The 26,737-nt window shown below is 37.4% G+C and overlaps 1 protein-coding gene across 2 annotated transcripts in view; it reads right to left on the bottom strand.

The window, feature by feature from the left end:
- The window catches only part of PIP4K2A (phosphatidylinositol-5-phosphate 4-kinase type 2 alpha), a 108,288-nt gene that overhangs the window by 35,677 nt on the left and 45,874 nt on the right, over nucleotides 1-26,737 (bottom strand). For both annotated transcript variants that reach the window (XM_032181478.1, XM_032181477.1), the window contains exons 2-3: nucleotides 15,159-15,256; nucleotides 14,033-14,129 (exon numbers count right to left, since the gene is read on the bottom strand). In XM_032181478.1, the coding sequence (XP_032037369.1) occupies nucleotides 14,033-14,129; nucleotides 15,159-15,256 (195 nt within the window). The remainder of the gene's footprint in view (nucleotides 1-14,032; nucleotides 14,130-15,158; nucleotides 15,257-26,737) is intronic.

Raw genomic sequence — 26,737 nt, 5'->3', positions numbered from 1 at the left:
AACTGTAAGCCATGTGGTATAAATCTTGAAAGCAATTAACCTAGGGGGAGCCTTAAGTTGTTTTGCTATAAAAAGTTGCAAAGAGTATACCTGTCAATCTGCCAAGGAACCTCAGAAGGAGGAGGGAAAGAGGGAAGACAATAAGGAGGACATGGACTAGCATTATTGTCCAAAATTTCAGGTACTCTTAAGGTATATTCCAACATTCTTCACCAAAAGCCATGTCAGATTTGAGTGAAAGAAAGATCAGGGAGTACTCAATATGACTGAAAAAAATGAGTGTTTTTACTACAAGTAAAAGCACCCTGCTTCCAAAAGTCTCTCTGAATCTCTGCTGGTAATGCCACGGCTGAGATGCAGCACACAGAAGATGCTGCTTCTCTGGACTTTTCAACTGCTGAAACTCAGTCAACAATTCTGTGCCCAGAATGGGACAAAAATAAACAATTTTTACCACATACCACCTCACTGCTATTCCTATAACCTTCACTCCTTTAGAATCTGTTGCCTTTGGTCTTCACAAGCACTTATTGCACTCTTCCAAGTGTAAGGCCTTAAAATAGCTCTTCCTGCTTTTCAGGTACAGCGTTCCTGCAAACACAACCTCCTCATTAATAACCAGAAATATATAGTATATATTTATGTATTAACCCATCAAAAACAACACATATATATTCTCACTCTTCTTCTTATTATTATTTTTGTAATATTTCTTGTTGGAATTTGGTACTCGACACATTTAAAAATAGACAGTGCAAGCAGTAAGAAATTCTAACTTAAAAAGAGTGACAGCCGCAAAAATAAGAGAATGAATTATCTACTATTCCTTTTATCATGCTTCTTTCATTACAATTCAAGCCAGACATAAAAAATAGAAACTAGTCAGATTCCAATAGAAATTAATAAATGTAGTCATATTCTAAATCAACTGGATGAAACCTCATTAAGTTACTTAGTTTTCACTGATTCTTGTCTTCTCCTGCAATAGCTGTTTTTTCTAATGGAAATGAATTCTGCCTGATTGCTAACTGTAATGACAAGTTAATTTGCAAATACAACTATCATACCGAACACATTTCTAACAAGAGAATATAATACATCTGTAGATAATTATTTAGTGTACAATTTACTGCTTCTTAATGTTTTAATAGATTAGAAATGGTGAGGCATTTATTTCTGAGTAGATGGCTATTTTATTATTAGTTATCTATATCAAGTTTAATTAAGAATGCATATAACTATCATTTTACCACGTACATAATTAATTTGTTAGAATAAACCAAACAACATTGTGTTAAGCAGCACCACTATATATGAGCACAGGTAACCTGACTGCCTTCTCTACAATACTCTGACTCTAGTAATAAATTAAAGATCAGATGTTTAAACATTAAATATGTAGAAGATAAGAAAACCCCTCTAATTAAATTGTTGACACTTTGTTTTTGCTAACTCTCCATTCCTGTAATAACTCTTTCAATACAATGCTCTCTTCAGAGACAGAATACAGCTCCTTTGAACACTTGAAAGGAGGTGGAAAATGAAGGACATTTAAGATCAATGATAATTGCTGTGTGTTCTTTTGATACTTGTGTAAGTTTAATTAATATGTATGTTTTAAAAAGATGAAAAATTAAAATGAATGCCATCATATTGGGCTCATTACTAGTCAGTGTATTATCACTTTCCTCTGCTGATAATGCATGGCTCAGCGTTGTCTGTGGACAGTTTTCTTTGTCGTGTTTCACACTTACCTCTGTGAACAGAGAAAAGTTCTAATTCCTCTAAAGCTGCTATGTACCATGCAAAATACCCTACCTTTCAAATATACTGATTATATTCCTTTATAACTAGAAATCCGTCTTCAATAAAATACATGAAGTTGTTGCATGATTATCGCTACAATGAATCTTTTTAAAAAAATCACAGAAATTGGTTTGCACTTGAAAAATCATTATTCAACAAACAACGTGGAAACAATATGGCTACTTAAAAATATCTTAAAAACACCCAGGTTGAATGGGGCTTTGAGCAACCTGATTCAGTGGGAGGTGTCCCTACCCACGGCAGGAGGTTGGAATTAGATGATCTTTAAGGTCCCTTCCAACCCAAACCATTCTGTGATTCTCTAATACTTAAGATCCTCCACTTTTGAGGTAAATTAATCTAATGCACCTGTTTGACACAAACTGTCAAGTGTAAATCAAAGCATTTTGCACCCCATTCAACCTTGACAAACAAATCTGCTATACTACACCATCAAATAAATAGTACATATATTAGACATGGAAGAGAGTCTTTGCTGGAAAATACGAAGGCTCTTCTAAGTTAGCACATAAAGTCGCCAAGGAGGTCCTGCTAAAGTCTCTTTCACGCACAGCCACTAGTAAAGCTGAAACTGGTAAGACATCCCTGACAGAAATATCAGCAACATCTCGTGTGGTGTCCAATATACACAGTCTACCACACAAAGCATGTAAAGTTTGTGGAATTTTCTCTTTTAAAATTACGTATTACCCCAAAAGACATATCTAGATGAGGGCATAATAGCAGAGCAGAGCAGAAGAGAATGGAATGGAATGGAATGGAATGGAATAGAATAGAATAGAATAGAATAGAATAGAATAGAATAGAATAGAATAGAATAGAATAGAATAGAATAGAAAAATAGAAAGTTAAGCATCTCCTTTTTCCAAATGGAAAATAGAAGCAGGACTAAGGGAGGGAGGGAGGAGGAAGGAGAAGCAGGAAGAGACAGATGATGGTTAATGCCAGACTGAGTTCCCTCGGGCTCTGCTTCTTAATTAGGGGAAGATCAAGTGGAATATGAGCAGATAGGAAAGGAGCCTCTCCTCACTTAGAACAGATCTATGAGCCGCAAAGAGAACACGGAACATAGGAATTTCAGACATAGGAAAAAAAACTTCTGAGATTCATCCTCCAAAGATACAGGTTTGATGTCCTAACAACCCTTTTACTATCACTCACTGCTGATGATACCTAACACTTGCATACTGTGTGAGGAGACAGTGCAGTAGCCGTACAGTATCAGAGCCCTAGTTAGAACAAGGTAATAAAAATCACCTGCTTACACTATACCTTCAGTGAGCAGAAACCTCAAAGAAAACAGGGTCACAGTACCCTGTTCATGTTTTCTCAGCTGTCTCAGCTTCTGTCTCTGCATGCCTCGGTCCTCGCCCTCACGACTCCAACATCTGCCAGCCACACATACCCTGCCCCACTTAACAGCTTCACTTAGCAGCTCTCCCGAAGCCTACTGCTCTGAGTGGCGGTGCTCTGCCAATTCCCCATTCACCTCTAATTTGTGAAGTTTTAATCTTGTGCCTGCTGGCTTTTGGTCTCAGGAGAATGGAAAGGGTTTGTACTTTTGAAGTGTGAATACTTTTATGAGGTCATTTAAAGACTACGCTAAATTACTTGTGTAATTACTTATACAACTGAAGACACATTTAGCGTGCCAAGTTCAGAGATACCTCTAGCAGATACATTTCTCTTTTGCATACCTCCCCCTCTCTCCCAAATAGTTTCCCTCTGAGAAATAACTGCCTGAAAGTCTCACTGCCCTTACATAAATCAATATAAAAAGAATCAGCTACATTGCACTGAATAGCAGGCAACCAGAAATATTCACCTAGTCTTTCCTAGTAACAGGCTACAAATAACAAAGAACTTGTCCTGTAGCACAGAATTAATTTCTGAGGAAATAATCTAAGTACAGCTATAAATATATGAATATATAAATAAATGAGTAAGAGCTACACCACTTACTAGTATGTCATTTCCCAAAGAGTTCTTGATACAGAAAGTTACTCAGCACACCTAAATTATATCATAATTTCACCTAAGAATAGCATATTCTTTAACAAGTTAATTAAAAGTTCACTTCATTTTACTATAGACCCCTTCTCTTCCCTCAGCATCTCAGTCAGTGTAGAATTTTAGCTTACCTGCTGCAGTGAAAGTGCATTAGTTAAGGAAAATGTGTTTTCTAGAGGTGCTCTTGGCACTTGATCCAAAATCCTTTGAAGCTCAGAGGAGCTCCTCTTGAGCCTTCAACAGAATTTCACAAACTAGAATCCAACACGAATGCTACACATCACAAGCCATTTCATATCACCCAGCTTCTCTTAAATTGAACTCTGATCTAGGCTTTTGGTCAAAGCACAACTTCGAGAAAGACAGTCTTGATTTTTCAGCTTCAAAAGGCAAAGATTCACCACTACAGTTGTTCTAGTACTTAATCATTTATATTGCTGAAAAGGTGAGTCTAATTCTGAATTTGAATGATTTTCAGTTCCAGTCATTCTTACTTATCTAATATCTACAACTGTTTCTCTGCAAGGATACTCACATGCTACTTACTTCTCAATTCTCATTTTTACAAATGAGGCAGGCCAAGCTCTACCACTCCCATCACAGGCATTCTCTACGTTCTCAAATTCCTTTGATGCCAGTTTCCCATATTTCTTCTATATCCAAATTGTCAACATGCTTTGTTTTTAAAGATGACTAGCACCAAAACTATATATAGTATTAACTTCAAGCATAAAACAAATAGATGTTCAAAAAAGTTATAGTTATTCCTGGTCTTATTTTACATCCTCCAGTTTATCCACCCAAGGGAGCAGTTACTCCTTCTCATCAGGAGCTCACACTAGTGCTAAATTCTTGTCCTCTTTGACCTTTTGTTCCTTTTCAGAGCTACTACCTCCTCAAATGCAGCCTTCCCCTCTGTAGTTCTGCTTTCCCTTTTATCCATATAATTATTCATCTAACTGTATTAAAAGGCATCACGTTTGGACAGGCTCAGGATGCCAGGTGATCCAAGTTGTTTTGTATGAAATCCTTGTCTTTATCACGCTTTGCCATTTGGACAGATTTTGCATCTTCTTCAGGTTTTCACTGCACGAAATGTCAATTGCTCATTGACAATTAAATTTTGATTGTTGTCATTTAATCATCTATTATTCACGTAATTTTTACTTTTTGATTACTCCCCTCCCCCAAATAATTAGCATTATAGAAAATAACAAAGTCACAAAATATCAAGCCGAACACTTTGTAAGAGGCATCCTCAGTCTCCTTTTACCTTGCACATTGGTCAATAAAAATAGCAGCCTGTTGTAACTAAGAAATTACTGTATAATTGATAATGCTAATTATACCAACACCAGATAGCAAAAAAAGGTAGCCCGATTTACAGAGCTGTTGGTTGCTTCTATCAGCAGCAAGTAAAGCTGTTTGGAGCTATATGCTCTGAATGAAACATTTTTTGTGAGAAAGCACATAGGGCACAGCCATAAGCCCTGCCACTGGATTACAGGAGAGGTTTGCCCCCCCCATCCATAATTGCAAGCTGTATTTATAACTGGCAAAGCGGTGCCCCCATCTTCAAAGATGAACTGCTGGTGAGGCTCTTCCTCCTCTGCCCACTTTGCTTGAAGCGTTCACAGCAAGGATATTTATCTCCACAGTGGGAGGCCAAGGATTAGCCACGGCCTCTGAGAGGGTGGGGAGATTTAAAGGTCAATTTAATTAGCTCATTCTAATCTTTTACACATCTAATGTAAATGTCATTGTTTTTTAACTGCTGCTTTAGCAGACGAGATTATATTTTAGAAACTTTGAACGTGTGAACTATGTGTCGGATGTAATAGAAATACTTCATGTAACTAATCTAAAAAGAGAGCCTAATAGAAATTGTCATCGAGACAGAGCTTTTCATAAAAAGAGAAAAAGGGCAATAGGAAAATTCTGGTGATAAAGCTTGGAGAGATTTAGGGGAACAGTAATTTTTCTAACTGACTGGCTTAACAGCTTCTCATTGATTTAAATCTTTCCCATCTTGCGACGTCTGGACAAAAGGAAAACAACAGCTTCTGGTACTGTGATCTCATTCAGAAGTCGTGGGATGCTGAAACGAGCGTCACAAGACATTCCCCTACTATTTCAACCACATACCCCAAAGACAAATCAGATCAAATCCCAAGCTATTTACGAGCGCCTCCGGGCAAGCTTTGCATGAACGAATAGGCAAAAACAAGTGCACAGATGATGCTCTGTGATGACTGAAATCATAGGTCAGTGGGAAAGCCTGGCAGGGGTTCGCTGCTGTTAGGGGAATTACGTACAGAGGATCTGGCTGTTCTTCTGTGACGCTGCCTGAGCCATGCACAGGTTCTTACAAAGACGAGCTTGCAGCTTTCCCCAACTTTTTTTTCATTTTATTTTTAAAATGAAAAAATGACCTTGGGAATCATTGATGTGGACGAATTAGACCTGGATTACTGATTAAGAAGCATATCAGACAGAAACAGTGTCATACAACTGGATGTAGAGCCTCAGAGGCTTGTAATTTGAGTTGTAATTTGAGTTGTAACATCAGAAGCATCAAACGCAGAGACGCATGGTTTTGTCACACAACGAAGGGTAGGGAAGACTTTGGGGTTTACTTTGAGTGTTGGCATCACACATTCTACCACTGCTGTTGAGCACATTCATATATGCAATAGGATGGTACAATGGAAAATACTTCACAGTAAATTCTTTTTTTTTAATTTTTTATTTTTTTCCTTTAGAAGAATAGCTTTAAAGGAAGACATTTCTCTCCTAACATATAAGTTGTCACGTTAGGAGGTGGGAAAATTGCTTTTGCTAGAGCCTGTGCTGATAAATTTTCTGGAAGGCACACTCCATTACATCTGCAGGTTGAATCTGTCTGTCAGTCCATCAAGAAACACTGATCTCTGACACAGACATATGTCTAAGAAGTCTAGCATGTAGCAATGCATACCTGACCAATAACATATCCTGCAAACACACTCAGTGGCATGACCTCCCCTTGCCTTTGGCAGATGTATAGATAACACTGCACGAGGATTTCTTGTCAGCTCAAACACAGGGCTCAAATGAGCTATGGTGAATGTCATGGAGGCTCTGAAAGAGAAAAACAAGCCACTCTGGTCCTATGAGTCACCTGTCAGAAATATCAAGTACCTGCTATGGCCTCATTCAGATGTGGATGTACACAGTCTGAACACCTATGAACATTCAAAAGCAAATTGCATTCAGGGAGTCATTACTGTGGTGAAAGACATGAACATCTTGAACAGAGAAAGGTGAAACACAAACTTTTTCTTCTTTTTAGCACTGAGCCATCCCTTTGTGAGCAAGGTCATGGGTTCTTTGATTTGGTGTAATGAGAGCATAATCAATAAAATACGAGATTCTTTCCTAAATCAAGTTACCCTATTCAGACTGTCTGGATATGGAGCTGCCAGTTTAAGCCATACGCTTGCTTTGGAAAGAGTTAGGGATCTTTATCTATGAGCCTTTCTCCTTCAGCCCTGCAAAGCTTGGCTTGATGCCTCATTTTCAAGGGCTGCCTCTGTAATTGCTCAGGGTGCTCCTATTTTTTTGCTCCATTTTTTGATGTTGCCCACACATGCTAAATTACTTTTTTTCTGGTTCGAATACCTAGTTGTGAATGTTATTTAGTTTAGGCAAGACACTGCTGAAAGCAAGGCAAAATAACTGTTTGCTCCAGGGAAGACTAAGAGAAGCCAGAGGTTAAAATACCTCAGAGCTGTCATACCTACTAATGTTCAGTCCCACAGTCCATAAATCCCTATTTGGACTCACACTTGAGGCACCAAATCCTGTAACATCATATTCACACTGCGTACTTTTTTACATGCTAGAAAGACTACAAACGCCACAGTTTTTGTTAGTACAACTGGCTCAACACCTTACTACCACTACCACATGTGCCCATGTCAAACAAGATGTTGGCAGCTCTGACCATCTTGGTGCCAATGTCAGTTTTGGATCCAGAGACTGATGCTCTGCTACAGGTCCCTCATTTGGCAGATGAACTGAAGAACTTTTCATGAAGAACTTTTCCACAGATTTACCATGCTAAAATGACCACCACAGGACTTTTCTTTCAGATGGCTCTTGCTTCCAGGACTATTTATGCATTTTATCAAATAGTCAGTGAAAGGATATTGTCTTAGAAACAAGATCCAACTCTAAATGTAGTTGTTGCTGAGACATTTATTGCTGACCTTGTTGTCTGTAGTTTGATGTTAGAGGCATCCTGTCACTTCCCAAACCAAGGGCTGATAAATGAAGGAATTCAGTGCAAATGCATGAGCGTAGAGCTCTATTTTAAGCCTCATAAGGAAATGAATTGGATGTGGGAAACCTAAAAGATATGAATTCATCCGGATCATTCTGCCATATACAGCCCCCCTCTCTCATACAGGAGAAATACGAAATTACTAAAATGCACCTTGGACACTCCCAGCTGATTCAATCACAGAGCTACAGAATGGCTGAGGTTGGAAGGGACCTCTGGAGGTCACCTTCCTCATCAATCTAGCCACCTAAGACCTAGCAAGACTTTCACAGCTCATTTTCATGAGGGAGAGACATTTAAGATCACTCCTCACTGTGTGTTTTGTTTTGAAAAAACAGCAGCTGATTAAAACAGTGGCACTACTGAGTAACACTTAATCACTGATGGCACCAGCTGTACTTGTCATCCAGAGGTGCTGTGAGAAATCTCAAATTACTTATGACTTAGGGGCTGACACTTCTGTTGAGGGGTAGGTCTCTATAAGAGGATTATATGCACAACTTTTGCATGGATTTTTTTTTAAATACGTCTCATTAAAGACTGTAGTTACAACAGATTAGTATTAATAATTCGCTTTTCCTAGCTGTAATAGGCAAGTTGTGCCTCCCTTTCAAGGACTGGAGAACACAGATACTTCAGAGAACCATTAATAGCCGTGGGGAGTCTAAAGAAACTGAAACTCTTCTTTATGCCTTCATCTGTGGACAGCAGCCAGCTCAGGACACTGCCTCAACAGCCATCACTGCTCAAAACAGCCCCGCTTTCTGTGCACTGAGCACACAGCCATGCACTGAAAGGGGACCTCTGCAGACAGATGTGGCAGGCTGACCCTGCCCAGCAGCCAAGCACCCACACAGCCGCTCACTTATGGTCGAGAGCAGATCCAGGACACAGCACCATACACACTGCTATGAAGAAAGTTAACTCCATCTCAGCCAGACCAACAAGCCACTAGCCTGTTCCAAAAAGCTGCACCATTGCTGATGGATATTTTTTCGATCCAACGAATACATCATATTAGGTTGTAATATAGTCTGCAAACTCCTCATATGTTATCTTGGAATTGGAACAGTCACACAAAATGAGCAAAAATGTTCACAGGTTGAGAAGAATCTTGGTGATTTGAAATGTAAGTACCTCAGAAGGAAATAATATTAAAGGATAACTTCTGAAAAAATAGCCTAGAATTTGCACTATTTACCTGAAGCTATACTACAGTCTCGACTACAAACTACTTCGAGAAATTCTTCTGTATAGAAAGCTGTGAAAGATACTGAAACTTTAGGAGAGGTTCACATCTCTCCTAAAGAAGTGAAAGATACTGAGTTCATATGTTTTTTATTAAGGCAATTTCAAATTTCATTTTTGGATTTTAAGCTTGTATATGAAAAAATGCACATACAGAAATAACAAGGAGCTCTACACTAAAATGAACTTATGGACCATCTACAAGTGCTTTATGAATTGTTTATCCTGCACAGACAGCCTCTACAAATTGCTCCTGCAGACAGGCAAAGCGAGAAGTGAACATGTCTCCTATTACACTAAGTAATAAAACTTTAAGGAAAATCAGTTGCCCTCTCCCCCATCGCCAGCAGAAGGATCTTAGGTACAGCAGGACATCAGTGCCCTCTGGTATGAGAAATTCTATTTTATAGGGCAAGAACTCTTTTGCCTAGTGGAATCCAGATGTAGGATTCAGCAAGAACTTTAAACAAGAACAGATGTGTGAGAGGACAGTAAATTAATTTTTTTTTTAAAAAAAGCAACAGAAGCAGAAGCACTTGTAACAGTAGTAGACCCTCTTTTTCTGGAGTTGGTTGGAGGAGGTGTCAGTTAGCTGCTAGCTTGCTTATCTGTCATAATTTTACAGTTTCCAGAAGCCAGTCCTACAATTTTTGACAGAATTGTATTAATGGATTTTGTTAGGTAAGAAATTATGTCAAACAAGTTGAAAATAAACACCAAGGTTACCTCAGTGACTCCATACATTTTGGAAAAAAGGCATTTTTGTAGAATAACTTTTGCAAAACCAATATCTGAAGCTAAAGGGGAATGCAGAAATTAAAAATTAATTTAGGACTGTAGTGAGTGATTTCCTTTACTGAATTATTATCTTTTTCCCCTGCTAGGAACAGTTAATGTTCTCAAATATTTTCCTGTCAATGTTATAACAATCTTTAGAGTTATGGATTCCTCTTCAGTGAAATAGAAGACACTAACAAAAACAGTATCTCAAGGTAATTTACCCTATCAAGGCAAAATTTGCCACTATTTAATGCTTTGGGCTGTTGAATTTCTTTGACACTTAAAAATTATCTTCAGTATGAGATCTAAATCACACACCAGCACAAAATCTCCTTCACTTTGATAATTTATCATCTATATAAGTGGTTAAAATGGTTTTAAAGGTTTTACAGTACTCAAATGCAATTTTGATTCACACTAACTAATCATCACCTGTGTTCCCTTTCACAAGAAAAACAGCCAGACCATTTTTATTTGATGCAATAAATACCCTAGTAATAGGTGATCAACAAGAAGGAAAGTCAGGGTCCAATAAAGCAATTTTTGACATAGGATCAAAGTTTCTTAGCTTAGGTTAAAGATGTAATATGTCATAACAAGTTTGTAATTTGTCATAACAAAGGCAAACTTTGAACAAAACCCAATGTTTAACTTTGTACTATATTCTCCACATTGCTGTCCATAATAAAGAATGAATCACATGTGTCTCTAGGAAACTAATCCCATCTCAGTACTAATCAAAACATCTTTCAGTGATGCCCAACTAGCTATGAAAGGCAGACAGATGTAGGATAGGTTACCAAAGATGCTTCAACAAAAGGAGTAGCTTTTCATCATGTGAAGGGTGGGAGCCCATTACAGGAACTGTAATCGTCATGACTAGAAATGGCTTCCTGCAGGGCAGGAACTATGTCAGTTCTCCTGACTCTGAAGTTGGATTGAATGTAGGGAAAAAACTGTACTTGATAAGACTTAAATCCCTCTTCAGGGTTAAGAGATCTCTGCGGGGAAATATTTGTATTAATCGCACTGTATGTGAACTAAATCTGTCTGTGTGTTAAGCAGTCCACTAAACTACTGTACAAAGTAAATAACACAATGTCAAGAATTAAAATGAGTATGGCCTAGTAACTAAACATACACTAACAAATTCTTTTCATGAGGTAGTTTTTTTTTTTTTTTTTTTAATCTTTCCTTATGAGTTAGCACTATCTGCCCTCTGGAACAACTCATCAAGGGTATCTGCAGAACACTCTGAAAACAAGAACGTTTAAAAGGAGTGTTCTGCCTAATTTATACTGATGTGTCTGACTAATGAAGAGGGTAAATGGCTTTATTTATCTACACCAGTACTGTCTTGCTCAATAACGGGAATGACATTGTTCATAATTGATTGAGACTCCTTTCCTGAAATATTTTATAAGAAACACACTATGTAGAGAAAGTTATGTGCTATCTCTTCCCTTAACTATCTCTCAGTTCGATATTGTGTTTTTCCATATCGTGTTTGGTTTCTGAGTATAAGTCAATCATTTTGATCAACATTCATTGGAATAACTTCCTGAACATAAATATTATCTGAAAAAAAAAAGTATATACATATAGTCAGCTCCCTTTGTCAAATTAGATTCCCTTTCTATATCACAGGAAATGTAGCATTAAAATGAAAGCAACTTCTACTTTTAATGGGGGTAATCCCTTTTTTACATACAAGGCCAGGGTGGCATGGATTTTCATTTATGCATATTCCTGTAAAGATAATTTAAGTTTAAAAATGTGTTCAAAACATATTACTACTCTGAGTATTTTTATTTTATTAGAACAGTCCAGTAGAATGAGAATTCAGAGTGATAAACTGCTTGGATTGAGAAAAAAAGAATGGTGAATGCAGATATTGTCTTCCCTTTGGTCAAAATTATATTAACTAATCTTTTCCTTTATGCTAGATATGCTTGAAATACTGAATAGCACTGAAGATGTTGCAGCTAACACATAAGTGTTGAAACAAAAAACAGGATGTGGTTGCACTTTCTTCTTTTGGATTGTTGTTTGCTTACATTGTCATAAAAATTCAAAACACATAGCTAAAAACCACTTATTTTTAATCTGAAAATTAGGACATTTTATTTAGTTACAATTAATAAATCCAATCAGTAGTGGTTACAACACAGGAATTCCTGATTTGGCTAGCATAGTACTAGAGATAAAAACAGCCCACAATACTGTGGTATGCAGAATTTTTGATTATGCTAATTTTACCAGGTTTAACTAATGACAGAATCTTCTCATATGTATTTGCCTACTAATGTTATTACCCCATCTTCTCAAAGGTACAAAGCATGAGCTGACATCATAATTTTAAGTTTAGGACCAATCACATCTTCCTCTCTGACACACTGACCCTTTTCCTTTATATCAAGAAAAAGGAAAACCTTCATATGAAAGGATCATATCTTCCCTAACAAAGTGTATCTCTTTGGTCCACCAAGAAAATTGTACCAGGAATGCAAACTGATATTTTTGCAACAGCCCCAGCTGTTTTAACTGTTGGCCAAGTCTTGATGTATTTCCTCTTAAGCAGTTCTTCTGTAAACAGGACAGTGAGGAATCCTGCAAAAGGCTCATGACAGCTTTACCAAAGGAAAGTAAAACAAAACAAAACAACCCCCCTTCTCCATCTGCTGGCAAAGTGTCTTCCCAAAGTTAGTGGTTATATAGTGAGATTCATACCCGAATTTCTACCTGCACTTGTGCAAGCATACATTAACCAATGTATATATTGTAACACAGTGCTTCACATTGAGAAAGGGGAAAATCAGTGGACAGCTGAAAGAATTAGATACAGATTTGGGCTGCAGCATTCAGTCTGCTCTATGTAGCATGAATGGGAGTGTTATCACAAATGCATTTTGTACAAATTTTTTAGCTACTCAAAACCTTTTATAAAATTTATTACTATTTATTAAATATCTTCTAAATATCTTAGTGACAGACTAAGGCATAATTGCAACCCATATCAAAATATCTTAAAAGAGCAAAAGACCAGGACAAGAAGCAGACAGTGGGTCACACAGAGAGTGCTATGTAGGACAGGCTGTCTAGCAGTGTGATTGCAGAAGGAATTATCCCTATGATGGAAATGATGTGCATTAGGAACAGTTAATGGAAAAGGGAATGTCAGTGAGTATTGGCAAATCTGACTGAAGCAGAGTTCAAGAACTTTCCTTTGCAAAGGCTGAAAAGAGGCTTTGACTGCAAGAAACAACGCTGCCAAATGTAGAGCAATTTCTTGTTTTGCTGTATCTGCTCTTAGCAAGCTATTTGTTTCCAGGCCCTTTTAAAAAAGGGAAAAATGGAGTGTAATGAAGCAGTATGAAATTGCCTGGCCACAGATCATTCTTGTCTAAAGAAAAAAAAAAACAAAACCATGAACGAAACAGACATGGTGGTTTCTGAAACCACATCTCACATATACATATCCCTAAAGCAACTGTTATCAGAGTGACTCAGCTGAATACAGCATCTCTTGTCAGCAGCGTCCAGAGATTGTTTCTTCTTCCTCCTGCAAGAGGTATCACCCCTCAGTTTTAATGACTGGGAGATACTGGGAAATAAGGAGGACAGAAGATAGCAGCAGGCTGCCAGAAGACAGCCAGGGGAGGCAAACAAATAAGTCAGAAATGTTCTGGCTGCAGGTGGGGGAAGGAATAGAGAGAATGTATTCTTTTTCTCTTAGTTTTCCTCTGAAGTGTTGCAGCACTTTGTCCTGTTAGCAACTGCAGCTTTATGAACCTTTAAACCTCGCATATATCCCTGATTTAAGAGTTTTGAAAGTGAACTTACCTGAAAGTCTTGATCATCAATTCCAAACCTCTCTCTTAGATTACGGAAAACCATTGGACAATATTCCTTAAATTTGAAATGACTTGGCATGTTTTCTCTGAAAGAATACAAAACCAAATCAACTTCATTCACCCGCATATGTAATTAAGTAACTCGAGAGTATTCTGTTCATGCAAAGCAGAAAATAAGGAGATTTACAATCTCCCCTCTAGAGCCTTCTCTTTTTGAACAAGATTTGGTCTCACCATGTTCTTTCCTTTACCATGTTTAATAAATTTATATCTATTTATCTCTAACAAGCTGAACCTGGACTCAAAAGCAGAAAAGAATGTTTTGTCATTGCCCTTAAATTATTTCAGAAGTGAAACCTTAGATTGCATTATACAAGAATTACTATACCTTTGGTGACACTAGGAAGTACTGACAGTGCCAAACTTCAAGCAAATTGGACTCACTGAGTACAGAGCTAGTTTTAATATTCAGTTGTTCATTTCATACTTATACTTGAGAAAAGTAACTTTGAACTCTGTCACAGAGTAAAGAAGACCCAAAATAGCAGAATTATTCATTTTTTCCAAATATTCTTAAATGGGTTGTACGCAAAGCATCATTAATAGTTTTGTATGTATGCACATCCTGTTCATGTAGCATCATTTTAAAGAGACGTGGATATTACATTAAATGATCTTAATACATTTGGAACTTTGATTGATATAATATCCTATTATGAATTATTAAAAGTTGCACATTATTAAGCTTTGAAATATGCTTTAAATTCTCATTCAAATTTTTAATTTAAAATACTAAATGTTTATGCACCCCAATTTATGTTTTAAAAAATTCCCAAATAAATGTTTATATCAGCCATAAATAAACACACCAAGAGAGGATCATCTTCAATATATAAGATATCCATAAGGCAATAATAAACCATATGGAAGAAGAATACTACCCAGCAGCCCCTGCTGTTACTTTTTGGAACAGCACAGATGGTTATGTTTATCACAGGATTAACTTAATCATCAAAACTTCAGTCACATCAACTGAAAAATAACAGAGTTCATAGTACTTCATAAAATATCACTGCCACTATCCCCCTCTACAAAGAATTGTTGCTTGTACTTACTTGTTGAAAAGGTGATTGTCCACCTTAATCTTCGAGTATGCTTTGAAATCATCTGGCATCAACATAACAGGGATTTGAACATGGCTCAGTTCATTGATCTAGAGAAAAAAAGAATACATTTAGTTGCTGATATCTTTGCAAAGATTCTGCATATGTCTTAATTGAAAAAAAAAAAAAAAAAAAAGTTATTTGGCCTATGGTTTCTTGTATCCTGGGAGTGAAAATTAGTGAAAGAAAAATGCAAACCCAGATTTATTCTTTCCAGATTAAATGCACTGACAAGGTAGACACTTTGGAAAAGAAGAAAGAGCATTCCATATTTATACCGGTTTCAGAAAAAAAGTGCTTCAAAGCACACCTGGAGTGTGCTCTTTAAGGAAGGTCAGTGAGGATGCCAGCAAAATGGTCTTTAATGCTAACACACTGTTCTTGTTTAGCCAACTGAGCTACATTTTCCTAAGATGATTCAAATTTTGTATTTCAGATGACTATTTGTCTTTTCAGCTTATGAACTAGTCTTACCCGTCTATGTCTTGAAACTATTTCTAGAAAACAATCCCCAAATTTTGAAGGCACACACTTTTGACTCAGTAAGAAGTGGCTTTTTTTTGTACAACAGTGCAGACCCCAGCCAAGTTTTTGCAGTTGCAGCATTCAGGCACGTTTTTGATTGCTCAAGTTTGACAAACTACTTAAATATTCAAATTTGTGCTTAGAAATAGATGCAGAAGTTTTAAGGTTTTCCTTATTTTATTATATTTACGGGTACCATCTGCTCTTTCTAGTTTGGAAATAAATATTGCCAGTCTCCTCACTATTATATACTGAGTACATAATATATAATATTCCTATATATTTGAAATTTCAGAAGTATGCACTTCTGGCCATATCTTTATGACAAAGTGTAGACAACTTCACAGTTATGTAGTTTGTAGGTGTGTTTTTATAATTGTATTAATCTACTACTATTTTAATAAACTTTAAGTAAAAGAATGATAAACATAACAGAATATTGTTAGCTTACAACAGCTCTTTCAAATCATTAACAAAATATTTCTCCATTTCCATGATCAAATCTTTCCGCATAGCACATTTTGCTTCAACAGCTTTCTACAGAGTGTAGTTAAGGGGAGAACTCTCTATATGAGAGCACAAACATTCAGTAGAGGTGGATGTAACGAAATAGGGGTGACCTGTGCTCTTAGCATTGGTTTTGCTTATCCAAAAATGTTTTCCAACTGGGAAGCTGGTAGTTCCCTGCAGATGCTATCCTGCTTAAGGGAGGCTTTCTGAGAAGCTTTCACTGAAGCAGCCGTAGGTTATAAATATTGGAGGATAAAAAGCACACCCACTGCAAGTATAACCTTCTGCAGAACTGAACTTAAACAAAACGTGAAAGCAGCGAGGAACCTTTGTGCTCTTAAACAGAGGAAAGAAACCAATGCAATCAGGCAGGTCAGACAGCCTCATCACTCTTCAGTCTTTTTAAGTCGTGGTAATGTGTCTTGCCATGTCTCATTTTCATTATTCAGACCCCTGCAGCCCACAGGAAAACTGATAAATATCAGTTGAATTTACTTTACAGAATGCTTCCTTGGAAACCCCTGAAACGCTATAGATCGAAGCACCACAGTTGCAGAGCAGAGCAAAGAAATGGAAAGGTATCTGGGATGGGTGAACGTGAGCTGCTCCTTGGAGTCCCTGGGAGAACGCTCTTTCCTCCTTCCAAAGTGGGAGAAAGAAGAAACTCCAGTAAATTTTTGAAAACACAGCTGTGCAAACCTAATAAATCATGCTGACACCTCATTAGCTATGACATAAAATAACAGCGCATTGATGGAACATCACAACATCTACCATGCATGCTCTTTACTGCACTTGGTATCGCTGCACATCAATCTCACCCTGAAACCACAGGGCAGCTTCACCAGCCTGCAGGACTAATCTAGCTCTTGTACAAATAAAACTAGGGATGAGTAGATAGATTATACTCAGTAATGAAACTTTAGGTTTGCTCATAAAAAATAGCTACTCTCTTAGATTGCCAGATTGTACAACAAATTCTGTGCTTGAAAATGGGATAACCGAGACCTACATGGCAGCCAAAAGTGATCCCAAGACCATTATATTAAATACGCTGAATTCACACATCTTAAAATGACCCATCTAAAACAACAGCAAGTTCACTTGCAAATTAGGGAGGTTTAGACTATCACAATTGCATCAATCAAATTTTCACATGCATTCACTTTCTTAATTTGCTAATGTACAGCGTTTCTGAATACATTTACAGATTTGCTTTACAGATTTACATTTGTGCTATAGCGGCACAGTTTTAATTGTGCCTGTAGGCCCTATAAACATCATCCACGTAGTGGAATAACAGAGCCACGTGTAATTCTATTTGCATACTTCAGAGCTTGTTGTATTCTAACCAGGAATTCCAAAATAGTTCTCCCAGGAAGTTCTCTACAAGATGTGAATGTACATACGTGCCTTCCTCACAGGAACAAAGAAAAAAATGCAGTTTAACACAGTTACTTTTTTTTTTTTTTCCTCCTGAAATTTTAGTTTCAAAGGAGATTCACTAACTGAGGTCTGTAAAGATAATTTCTCTAATATTTTAGAGAAAATATTCCTCTCTAGCAGGAGAGAAGAAAAAGCAGGTGATGAACATACAGTAGAAGTGACCTTTGGTATAGCACACCAGCTGAGTAATGGCATGTCCCAGTGGCACAGGCCATTAATTAATTTAAACCCTTCAAGTATAATAAGGTCTGCTTCTTTGTGCAGTAGTGCATTTTTCGGATGGATTTGATGAGGCCACATTGAAAGTGAACACCACAGAGGAAGGAATAGCTGTGACATTACATCTTGGTGCAAACTGGAACCACATTGGGGGAAAGAAACAAGATCCAGAACTCCCCCAGAAACGGGCCTTGGAAAACTGAAAGGAGAGGGAAAGGTCAGAGGGACCCATCCTGCACTTTGCTATCCCGGTGTAAAGAAACAGCCATGCTTGAAACAGACCAAATCTGAAACACATGGAGGACACTTTCAGCCTTCCAACTCATCTCAGACAGTATTTTTGTAAAACAGTTCTAGTTCTGCCACTTACAACCTTTAACTGCACTGTGGAGTTTTTTTCTTTTTTTCTTTTTTTTTGCCAATGCAAAATTTTGCTGTGGTTTCTCATGTTATTTGCAACAGACTGCTTACTACATCTTTGAGGAATTTAAATCCCATATAATAGCCTCGGAGAATAGATTATTTTAAAAGATGAATGACTAGGATTTTAGCTGCACAGTAACCATGCATATTATGTGGAAATACCTCATGTCTATTAATAACATGTGCAAATTCATGAACACAAGATACTAAGAAGTGACCCGGAAACCTCTCTTTAAGTAATTTATTCAAATATCTTCTGTGGTATTGGTACAAAACCTGCTGGTTTTGTGAGACAGAGACATCCCCCATGACTACCAAGCTTTAAGGAATACACTTTTAAAAGCTTTACATGGCGTTGTCCCTTTAAATATTCAATACAAAAAAATAAATAAATTTGGCTGTAGGGATCTGCTCAGCCCCGTGGTTCAGCAATGGCAGGTGGGAGGGGGTGAAGGGGAAGGAGGCTTTCAGGCAAAAACCGACTGATTGCAACTCATTTTGCTCCTGCAGGTTCAGGATTGAATTCACACTGTCAGGAAAACAGAGGTTGTAATTAAACTGCAAATAAGGGAATAATAAAAGCTACTGGACATTGAATAAATAGTAAGACTCAGCTGGTAATGATTCTGAAATTAGCACACAGAGAGGTGTTCCCAGAAAGCCATCTTATATTGGTGACATTTCAAATAAGCTTCTCTAATTTATATGATTTGAAATCAAGCAATGAATATATCATAAATTGTTAGGCATTATTAACGACCCTTATTTAATTCAGATACATTCACCCTAAACACCACATTACTAGGGCAATGCATAATTAAACATTAGTTTTCATCCTGTCAGAACATAAGCAGCAATAAATTGCTTGTATGCAAAGCAGACAATGAGATATTTAAGCAGCATATAATAAAGGCAATTTACAGCACATATTGCATGTTTAGCTGGAGGAGCCAGAACAATGATCCTGTTCTCCAGCAGATACAGTCTGATGCCTATCAGTACGATGCTGCAGTGAGAAACCTGTGTAACACACTACAGCTGGTGTTACTGGTAAAAAAGAAATGGGAATAAGCAAGGCACAACACTGCCCAAAATTTCATTCCAAGCATTTCACAAATCAGATGCAGGCTACTTAGCAGTGCCTAGTGGCGGCTTCTGAAACTCTCTTCCTTTGTAGCCTTTATTCTATATGTGGTTTCTTGTATTTAATATCTCAGCTTTAACACACAGCAAAGATACTGTTTCCTTTTAATTTAATGTATCAGCCAACCAGACTTAAGACGAACCTACAGAAGGATTAGGTATTTCCACACCCAACAGCTTGATAAAACACTTTAATCACTGTCCTGGCTTTTGGCAGTTTCACAAATAGAAAAACTCCTGCTCCTGCCGATGATGGCTGAAGTTGTGGACGCTTCTCCTTCCCTTTTCTGTGTTCATCTCCCAGCTCGCTTTCTGAATTGAAACCCAACTCACAGCAGTCTGATCTACTGTGACAAACAAGCTACAATTGGTTTGTTCGTCTGAGATAAAGTCAAGTGCATTTTTGTCTAATTTATGTATTCTTAAACACAGATTTTGGAAGAAGTGGGAGTGGAAGAGAGTTTGCAAGAAAGAAATCATTGAGGTCTAAAAATAGAATTGAACTTTTAACACCAGCAGCAATTCTGGGATTTTTATGTGCAACATATTTTTTTTTTCTGCATTTCAGTTTCTTCTCTGGCAAAGAAACTCGTACAGAGCTCTGAAAAATAAAAATGTTAGGCGGCATTTTTCATTAAGCTACAGGGCCACTATTTTGGTTCATCAATCCAGGCACACTTCTTCAAAGGTGCAGTTAATTCATTTACTTGGAGGTGAATGCTTACAAAAGCAAGCTCACTAGACTTGCCCTTACCAAGCAAGGCTGAGGAGTAAGAATGAAGCAGGGGAAACCAGCTGAGAGCATAAAATGTTATGTTTAGGAGATTCATCCTTCTTTCTTCTGGCACCTTTTTGATAACTGAACGCTCTACAGGTCTTAGGAAATAGAGTGTTTTCCTGCTTACTAGAGCGTACTCATCCAGAAGATAAGGATTCGTAACGTAATTCATCCTATTATCCCACAAAAAGCCATTTCTAAAGCTGCTTCTGTCTTGCTGCAGCCTGGCTAGAGGCGCAATGGGCCCCGTGGTGTTGGGCACGGCCAGGCAGGCTTTTGAGCAGCCCCCTGCCAGATGGGAGCACGCTGCAGCATCGCTACCGGGACAGTAACCGCCTTCTGCCCAAGTATAAACTGAACCTGAAGTGATTACTTTACGGCGCTTTGAAATCTACCTTGAAGGGTCTGAAAAGGGTGGAGGAGGTCAGCAGCTAATCAATTTTGTGGAAGACATTTGCCTGTTACAGGGCAAAATCATCATTTGATAAATGTCATTTGACAGTTTAAATTACACTCAAAGCCATTCTTGCAAGAGAAATAAAAGGTTAAGCTAAGTTCTGCTGTAGAGAAATAAATCAGTTCGGCAAAATACTCCTTAATTTGTTTTAAATGAGGTTTTCATCATTTCAATCACACAAATCCATCTTTCTTTTTTTTTTTTTTCCTAAAAGCACAAGGTAAAAAGTATCTACCCAGACATTTTTTATTAACTACACAATGTACTAGGAGTTTAAATGCCATAGGAGACTTCTCCAATGTAAGTAATTTCTAGTTACTTATTCAGAAACAAGTCATTAAATTAAACCAATTATATGATTAAGAGAAAAACACAGGGTAAAGTATTTCATTTTCTCCAAATCTTGAGGATCATTTTCATGTCAGGTATACGGAGGGAAAAAAAACACAAAACAAACCAAGATAAAAGCCCAGCTAACTGCCAGAGAAATACGTGTTGAAGTTTTACGTGTCTCAAAACATCTACCTGTAATTACTACAGAGCAGCTTCATGTTTTTACAGTTGAGGTGATACCTGTCATTAGATTGTTGGCTTTCAGTGAAACTGAATAATCAAGTGCTGGAAAAGCAAGCCCAATTGAGCCAAATGTTTTTCAAATTGTCTTAACGCAGGAAGACATACTTTTCCCTAAGAACTAAAACACAGAATTTGAATTACTTAGCAGAGCCACTAAATACACTTTATTTATTTATTTTAGAAATTCTGAGAAATGAACACATCAATTAAAGATGACTTATTTTTTATAAAAACAAAAAAAGACTTTTCTGAAGTCTTATGGTCTTTGAATTAAAACAAATAAAAAATAAAGTTGCACAGTAAAACAGATGTTTTCATGAAAATTTTAGTTGTTGTTCTCAATGTTACAATGTTATTGTTGGGCAGGGATGTATGTATGTAGTTCATGCATCCACTGGAAAACAATATTGTGACATAGCTGAGAAAGCCCCGAATAAGATATTGTGACATACTGAAGAAAGTCACAAAGCAGAGGAAAAAATGCTTGAGAAGAGCATTCATTTCTTGGTGTTTATCTTTAAATTTGGAAAACCAAGGCCCAAATTTTCATAGGCCCGAGAATTTCATAGCTCGGTTATCACTCATGTTCAGATAGTGTTTAAAGAGCCTACAGCAAAAGCATTAAAATCACAAAATCTTGCATCAAAACATTTGTAAAGAGAGTGTAAGTCTTTCAAGTCTCTTGGACATTTCCACCATGCAGAGAATCCATAACATCTGCTATATACTGTCAGACAAGTGCAAAGCCATATTTCTACAGATTTGGTTAAACTTCCTGTGCATCTGCTTACACCTTTCAAGGAGTGCAAAAATTAACACCTTATAATGTGCCAAATAATCAAAGACCTAATTTGAATTAAGAAGCTCAGATATAGTGTCTGTCATGATATCCCCCCCATATTCCTAAAAAGCTACGAGAAATGCAATTCTGTACAAAGATACTACCGTACATCAATTAAATGGAAAATAAAGTAATAGGAATGTGAGTTAGAGTGGTGATTTTGTCACACAGAACAGTTTGAGTAGTAAATGGCATACAAAAATAAAATGCAGTCTTGGTCCAAAAGGAAACTGTAAAGCAATGAAAGTCCTTCAGATCTGGATGAGATAGATGTGCTGCACACAACAGATGAGCTCATCCTTGTTTGCTAATGCCACAGTCAGAAGGAGAACAAGACAAGGCATACAGCTCAGACAACAATTTGCAAGCTACTAGCCACTGGGCTTAGCAAAAAATTGATACAATAATATTTTATTTTTTGAGCAGAAATATCTCAAGTAATCTTGAACTTCAACTTGTGTGTTGGGAAGTTGATGCACTTTAATATAATCTTTGATGGAACAGGCATCTTCAGCTGTTGTTTGAAATACTGATTTAAAATAGACATACTTGTCAGAAGGACTGATGGCAATCTGGTTTGTATTTTTCTAATTAAAGAACAAAACTCTTATTTGGCAAGGGATAAACTTCACTTGGCTGTGTTCTCAAAGGTTCACAAGAGAATATCTAAAAAGAGGAGGATGCTATGAGGCAGCAAGCATTTATTTATACCACAGATGTAAAAAATAGGTTGAATTTTATATGTGAAGTGATACACAACTCAGATAAATGTTCTGCTGATTTCCTAAATGATCTATTGTGGTATTCTGGAAGAAAAACTCAACAAGCAGGAACAAAATGAAATAAAATTACACTTATATTCCATGAATCATGTTACTCAGACGTGGAAAACAAACAAACCAAAACAAACAAACAAACAAACCAGGCTTAAAAGAGTCTATTAAATAATGATCATCTCTCATAACAGCCTATAAGATCATATTTGTCAAGTATAACTTTTCTGAACAGGAAAAATGAGTTCATGCAGTTAAATGTAATATTCCAGTAAACCACTGAACAGATACGGAGATGCTGTAGTCTTACCTGAATACTATAACCACAGAATGAAATTCAAGAGAAAAAAAAAAAATCTATTCAGCAGAGAAAAGCAAATTGTAATGGGAAAAGAAACCTAAGGAATCATTTCACATATAACACATGCAACTCAGCTGCTTATTCATGAGGAGGGTTTCAAGAGCATCCTGCCTCAGAATGACAGGATGGAGCGGCTGCAGAACGAAAACCATAAAGCAACACTCTGATGTGTCAGATGGGCACCATTACTGTCCAGAAGCAGTAACAAATGTAGAAAAACCATATATACATATAAATATATTTACAATGGCATAAAGGAGCTAATGTACTGCATATTATTATTATTATTATTATTACTATTACTATTACTATCATCATCATCACCTTTTTAGGGAGGATTGGTAACACACTTTAATATGCTGTCACACATACCACCCTCTTAAATATGCGGCTATTAAGGAAATTGTTGACTTGTGGAAAAATGACATTAAAACTTAATTCCTTTGGGTCATTTCTGACTATTGATCAAGTGAAGGCTGAAGCAAATTTTCAGAAAACCAGAAGCAATACCATTTGCATTACATAAATTTAATTTATGAAGCAAAATAACTGGACATGTGTGACACCAGAGAGAAGTACAAGTTAGGCTACAGCTAAAACTTTTTGTTAGCACTCGACCAGTATCCTCCAGTCAAAGTAACATTTTTCAGTACAGCACCAGAGAAAAACCTGTACTGTAAGTCCAAATGGATGAGAAGCACTGCATTTTCTCTGTGTACAGAAAACCCTTGATTTATCTCCCTGAGGCATCCTGGTTGCACAGTATTCTTGAATTTACATTGTTTTTACTTCTAAGTATTGTAATGCCTTGCCAACAGTTGAGGTCAAGCTAACTGCGAGATAAATTAAAAATACACAGTTGGTCATATGTATACTCTGCAGCTTCTTGCTACAGAAGACATGATTTTACGTGCCGGTTGTTTAGGATTTGGGAAAGAACAGTGTCCTGTTGCATTTACTGGAACACAATGAACTAGGTTTTACTTCTAGCCTAGATATCCTTTTTCCACACTGAATTCCAGTTTATTTTGGCAGTAACGCTATATACAAAATTTCACAGATTTATTGTCATTTCTTATTGGATATTAACCGACCATATATAAGCACTGCAGAGTTCATTTTGCTGCAGGCCGAGTGTGTATATCACGATATGGTGTGTCATGACTGGAGGAAGCCTCCCCAGCCTGCAGAGCCGCAGGCTGTAGGGGCGGTTCGAAGGAATTGAGGGGCACTGAGGCACAGCTTGGGGCTCAATGATGGCAAGTCCCATCACTCTGCAATTCCGATTAAACAGGAAATTGAAACACTTAAACAACTCAAGGCAAACGTCTTTTTATCCCTTGATATGAAGCAAGGTAAAATTTGTTAAAAGCAATATAACTGTACGAACTTTTTCCTCAGTTTACAGGTCAGACTTTTGTTACCAGAAGATTTCATGAGCTTATGGGGACAACAGGACATGTTCAATAGGCAAGAGGATACAAATCTTCTTTTTATTTGTATTTGTCATAGTCCATAAATAAAAAGCAACCAGTGGTTCCAGTGGTTTCAATGCTGTTTATCTGAACATGCACTGGTGTTGCAGTGCTTCTTTGAAGGGAGATCAGACAGAAACACCCAAACTTTGTCATTCAGCAAGCACAGCAACAACAAAACATTACTTTTACCATAAAGCTAAAGACAAAGATGCACTGTAAAGATACTATATTTTATGCATAGCACTTCGCAGCTGAGCCCCCTCACTGAGTGCCAGAGCCCAGCTCTGTCCCACAGGCCAGGCCTCAGCCATCACCCAGCCACAGCAAGGTATACCCACTGTGTAATTATCAGGGTACGGCCCTGAAAAATTGCCAGAGAAGTGGATTCAACGACAGAGAACCAAATAAAAAACTGTATGGAAATTTCTTTGGCAGCCAGAAGCCCGTGTGCCTTCCACGTGCTGGGAACATACACTTGTTAGACACAAAGTACACGACACACTATTAACAAGTGCATGGAGAAGCTAGATGAAAATTTTTACTTTTGGTTAAAGTTATTTGTTTCATAGACTGGGTATACATTGAATTAGGTAGGATGACGATGACAGCAGCACATTGGTTTCTACTACACTCTCCATGGCAGCATTGACTGGGTTGCTTCAAACCCAGCCAAAAGCACTTTCTCTTGATTTCATGGTTGATGTTACTATTTGATCAGCTCCCACTCATTCCTGCTCCTGAACTTCAGGATCACATTTCTAAGACTAGAAAATAGCCTACAAAAATGCTCTCTCATCACTGACATTCATTTAAGGTTATGTATTGCTGATGAACATTCTGAGAAAGGAAATCTGGCTATCTTTTTGATTAACTCCTTACTTGAAAATTAAAATTAAAAACATTTAACAGATTCAATTTATCCCCTAAGCAAGAATTTCATATACAGAGATATATATTTTATACACACAGATATACATGTAAATTAAAAAAGAAAAAAAAAAGAAAAAAGCCCTCAGCTACTGAGCTACCAACACACATTTTCAACCACTAGTGCTAATCATAGCATACAGAATTCTGCAACAAAAAGTAAAACAAAGAAACAACAACAACAAAAAAGAAACACAGCACAATCATTTAAGAGTTCTGAATAATGCACCCACAGCAAGCAAAGCACTGCATTTCTGAAGATTTGAAGCCAGGCAGTATCAAGCCAAGCACTATGTTTGGGAGCAGAGGCATCAGGGGCATGGGCCGGTTAACGTGGCTCCCAGCTGCTCGGCATCGCCGCACCAGCGGCAGCGCTCAGGAATGTGCACTCGTGTGCCCTCTGCATTCCTCTCTGCGCACACACTCACTTTTCCATCTTCGGTCTTACATAAAAAATATTTCTGAAAAACTGAGTTAAGAAGGAAACACCAGGCTTAGTAATAATTTGAATATAAACCAAAAGAACTGAATAATTTTTTTTTTTTTTTTCAGAGAACTTTGCAGTAAAATATACCGCCATCGTATATCTTACCTCAGGGAGGCTTAGACCAAAAGCTGCTGTTGTTAGAGACAGACATTAATTTCTGCTGTTCCCAGGGGGAGAAAAGCGGCTGAAGGGTAAGTTGGTGGCCCTCCAAGCCACAGGAATCAGATGGAAGTATGCACAGAACAAGTGAAGAAATGTGCTTGCTATTCTTCCACCATCAGGAAAGATATGAAAATTAGGGTGGATTGAGAGTATTTACTTCAAGCTTGAAAGCTCAGGCCTTTTCTCTTGTAAATATTTTGCCCAATTATTTATGTAATCATGTATGATCTTATACAACTTTTGACCTAAAATGCACAATTAAGACCAGAGCAGTTTTCAGGGAAGCTAGAAGGGACGCCTCTGCCTAGTTGCAAGAAAGATCTCAAGAAGAAAGTAGGTTAAGTGAAGCACAGATGTTTTCAGAACACATGAAGGCCTCTGCTTTAAACAAGTCAGCGTTACCAACAGCACCCCCTGAAGCAGCA

This window comes from Aythya fuligula, chromosome 2, assembly GCF_009819795.1.
Source record: "Aythya fuligula isolate bAytFul2 chromosome 2, bAytFul2.pri, whole genome shotgun sequence".
NCBI lineage: Eukaryota > Metazoa > Chordata > Aves > Anseriformes > Anatidae > Aythya > Aythya fuligula.
This window is presented reverse-complemented; position numbering and strand designations above follow the sequence as displayed.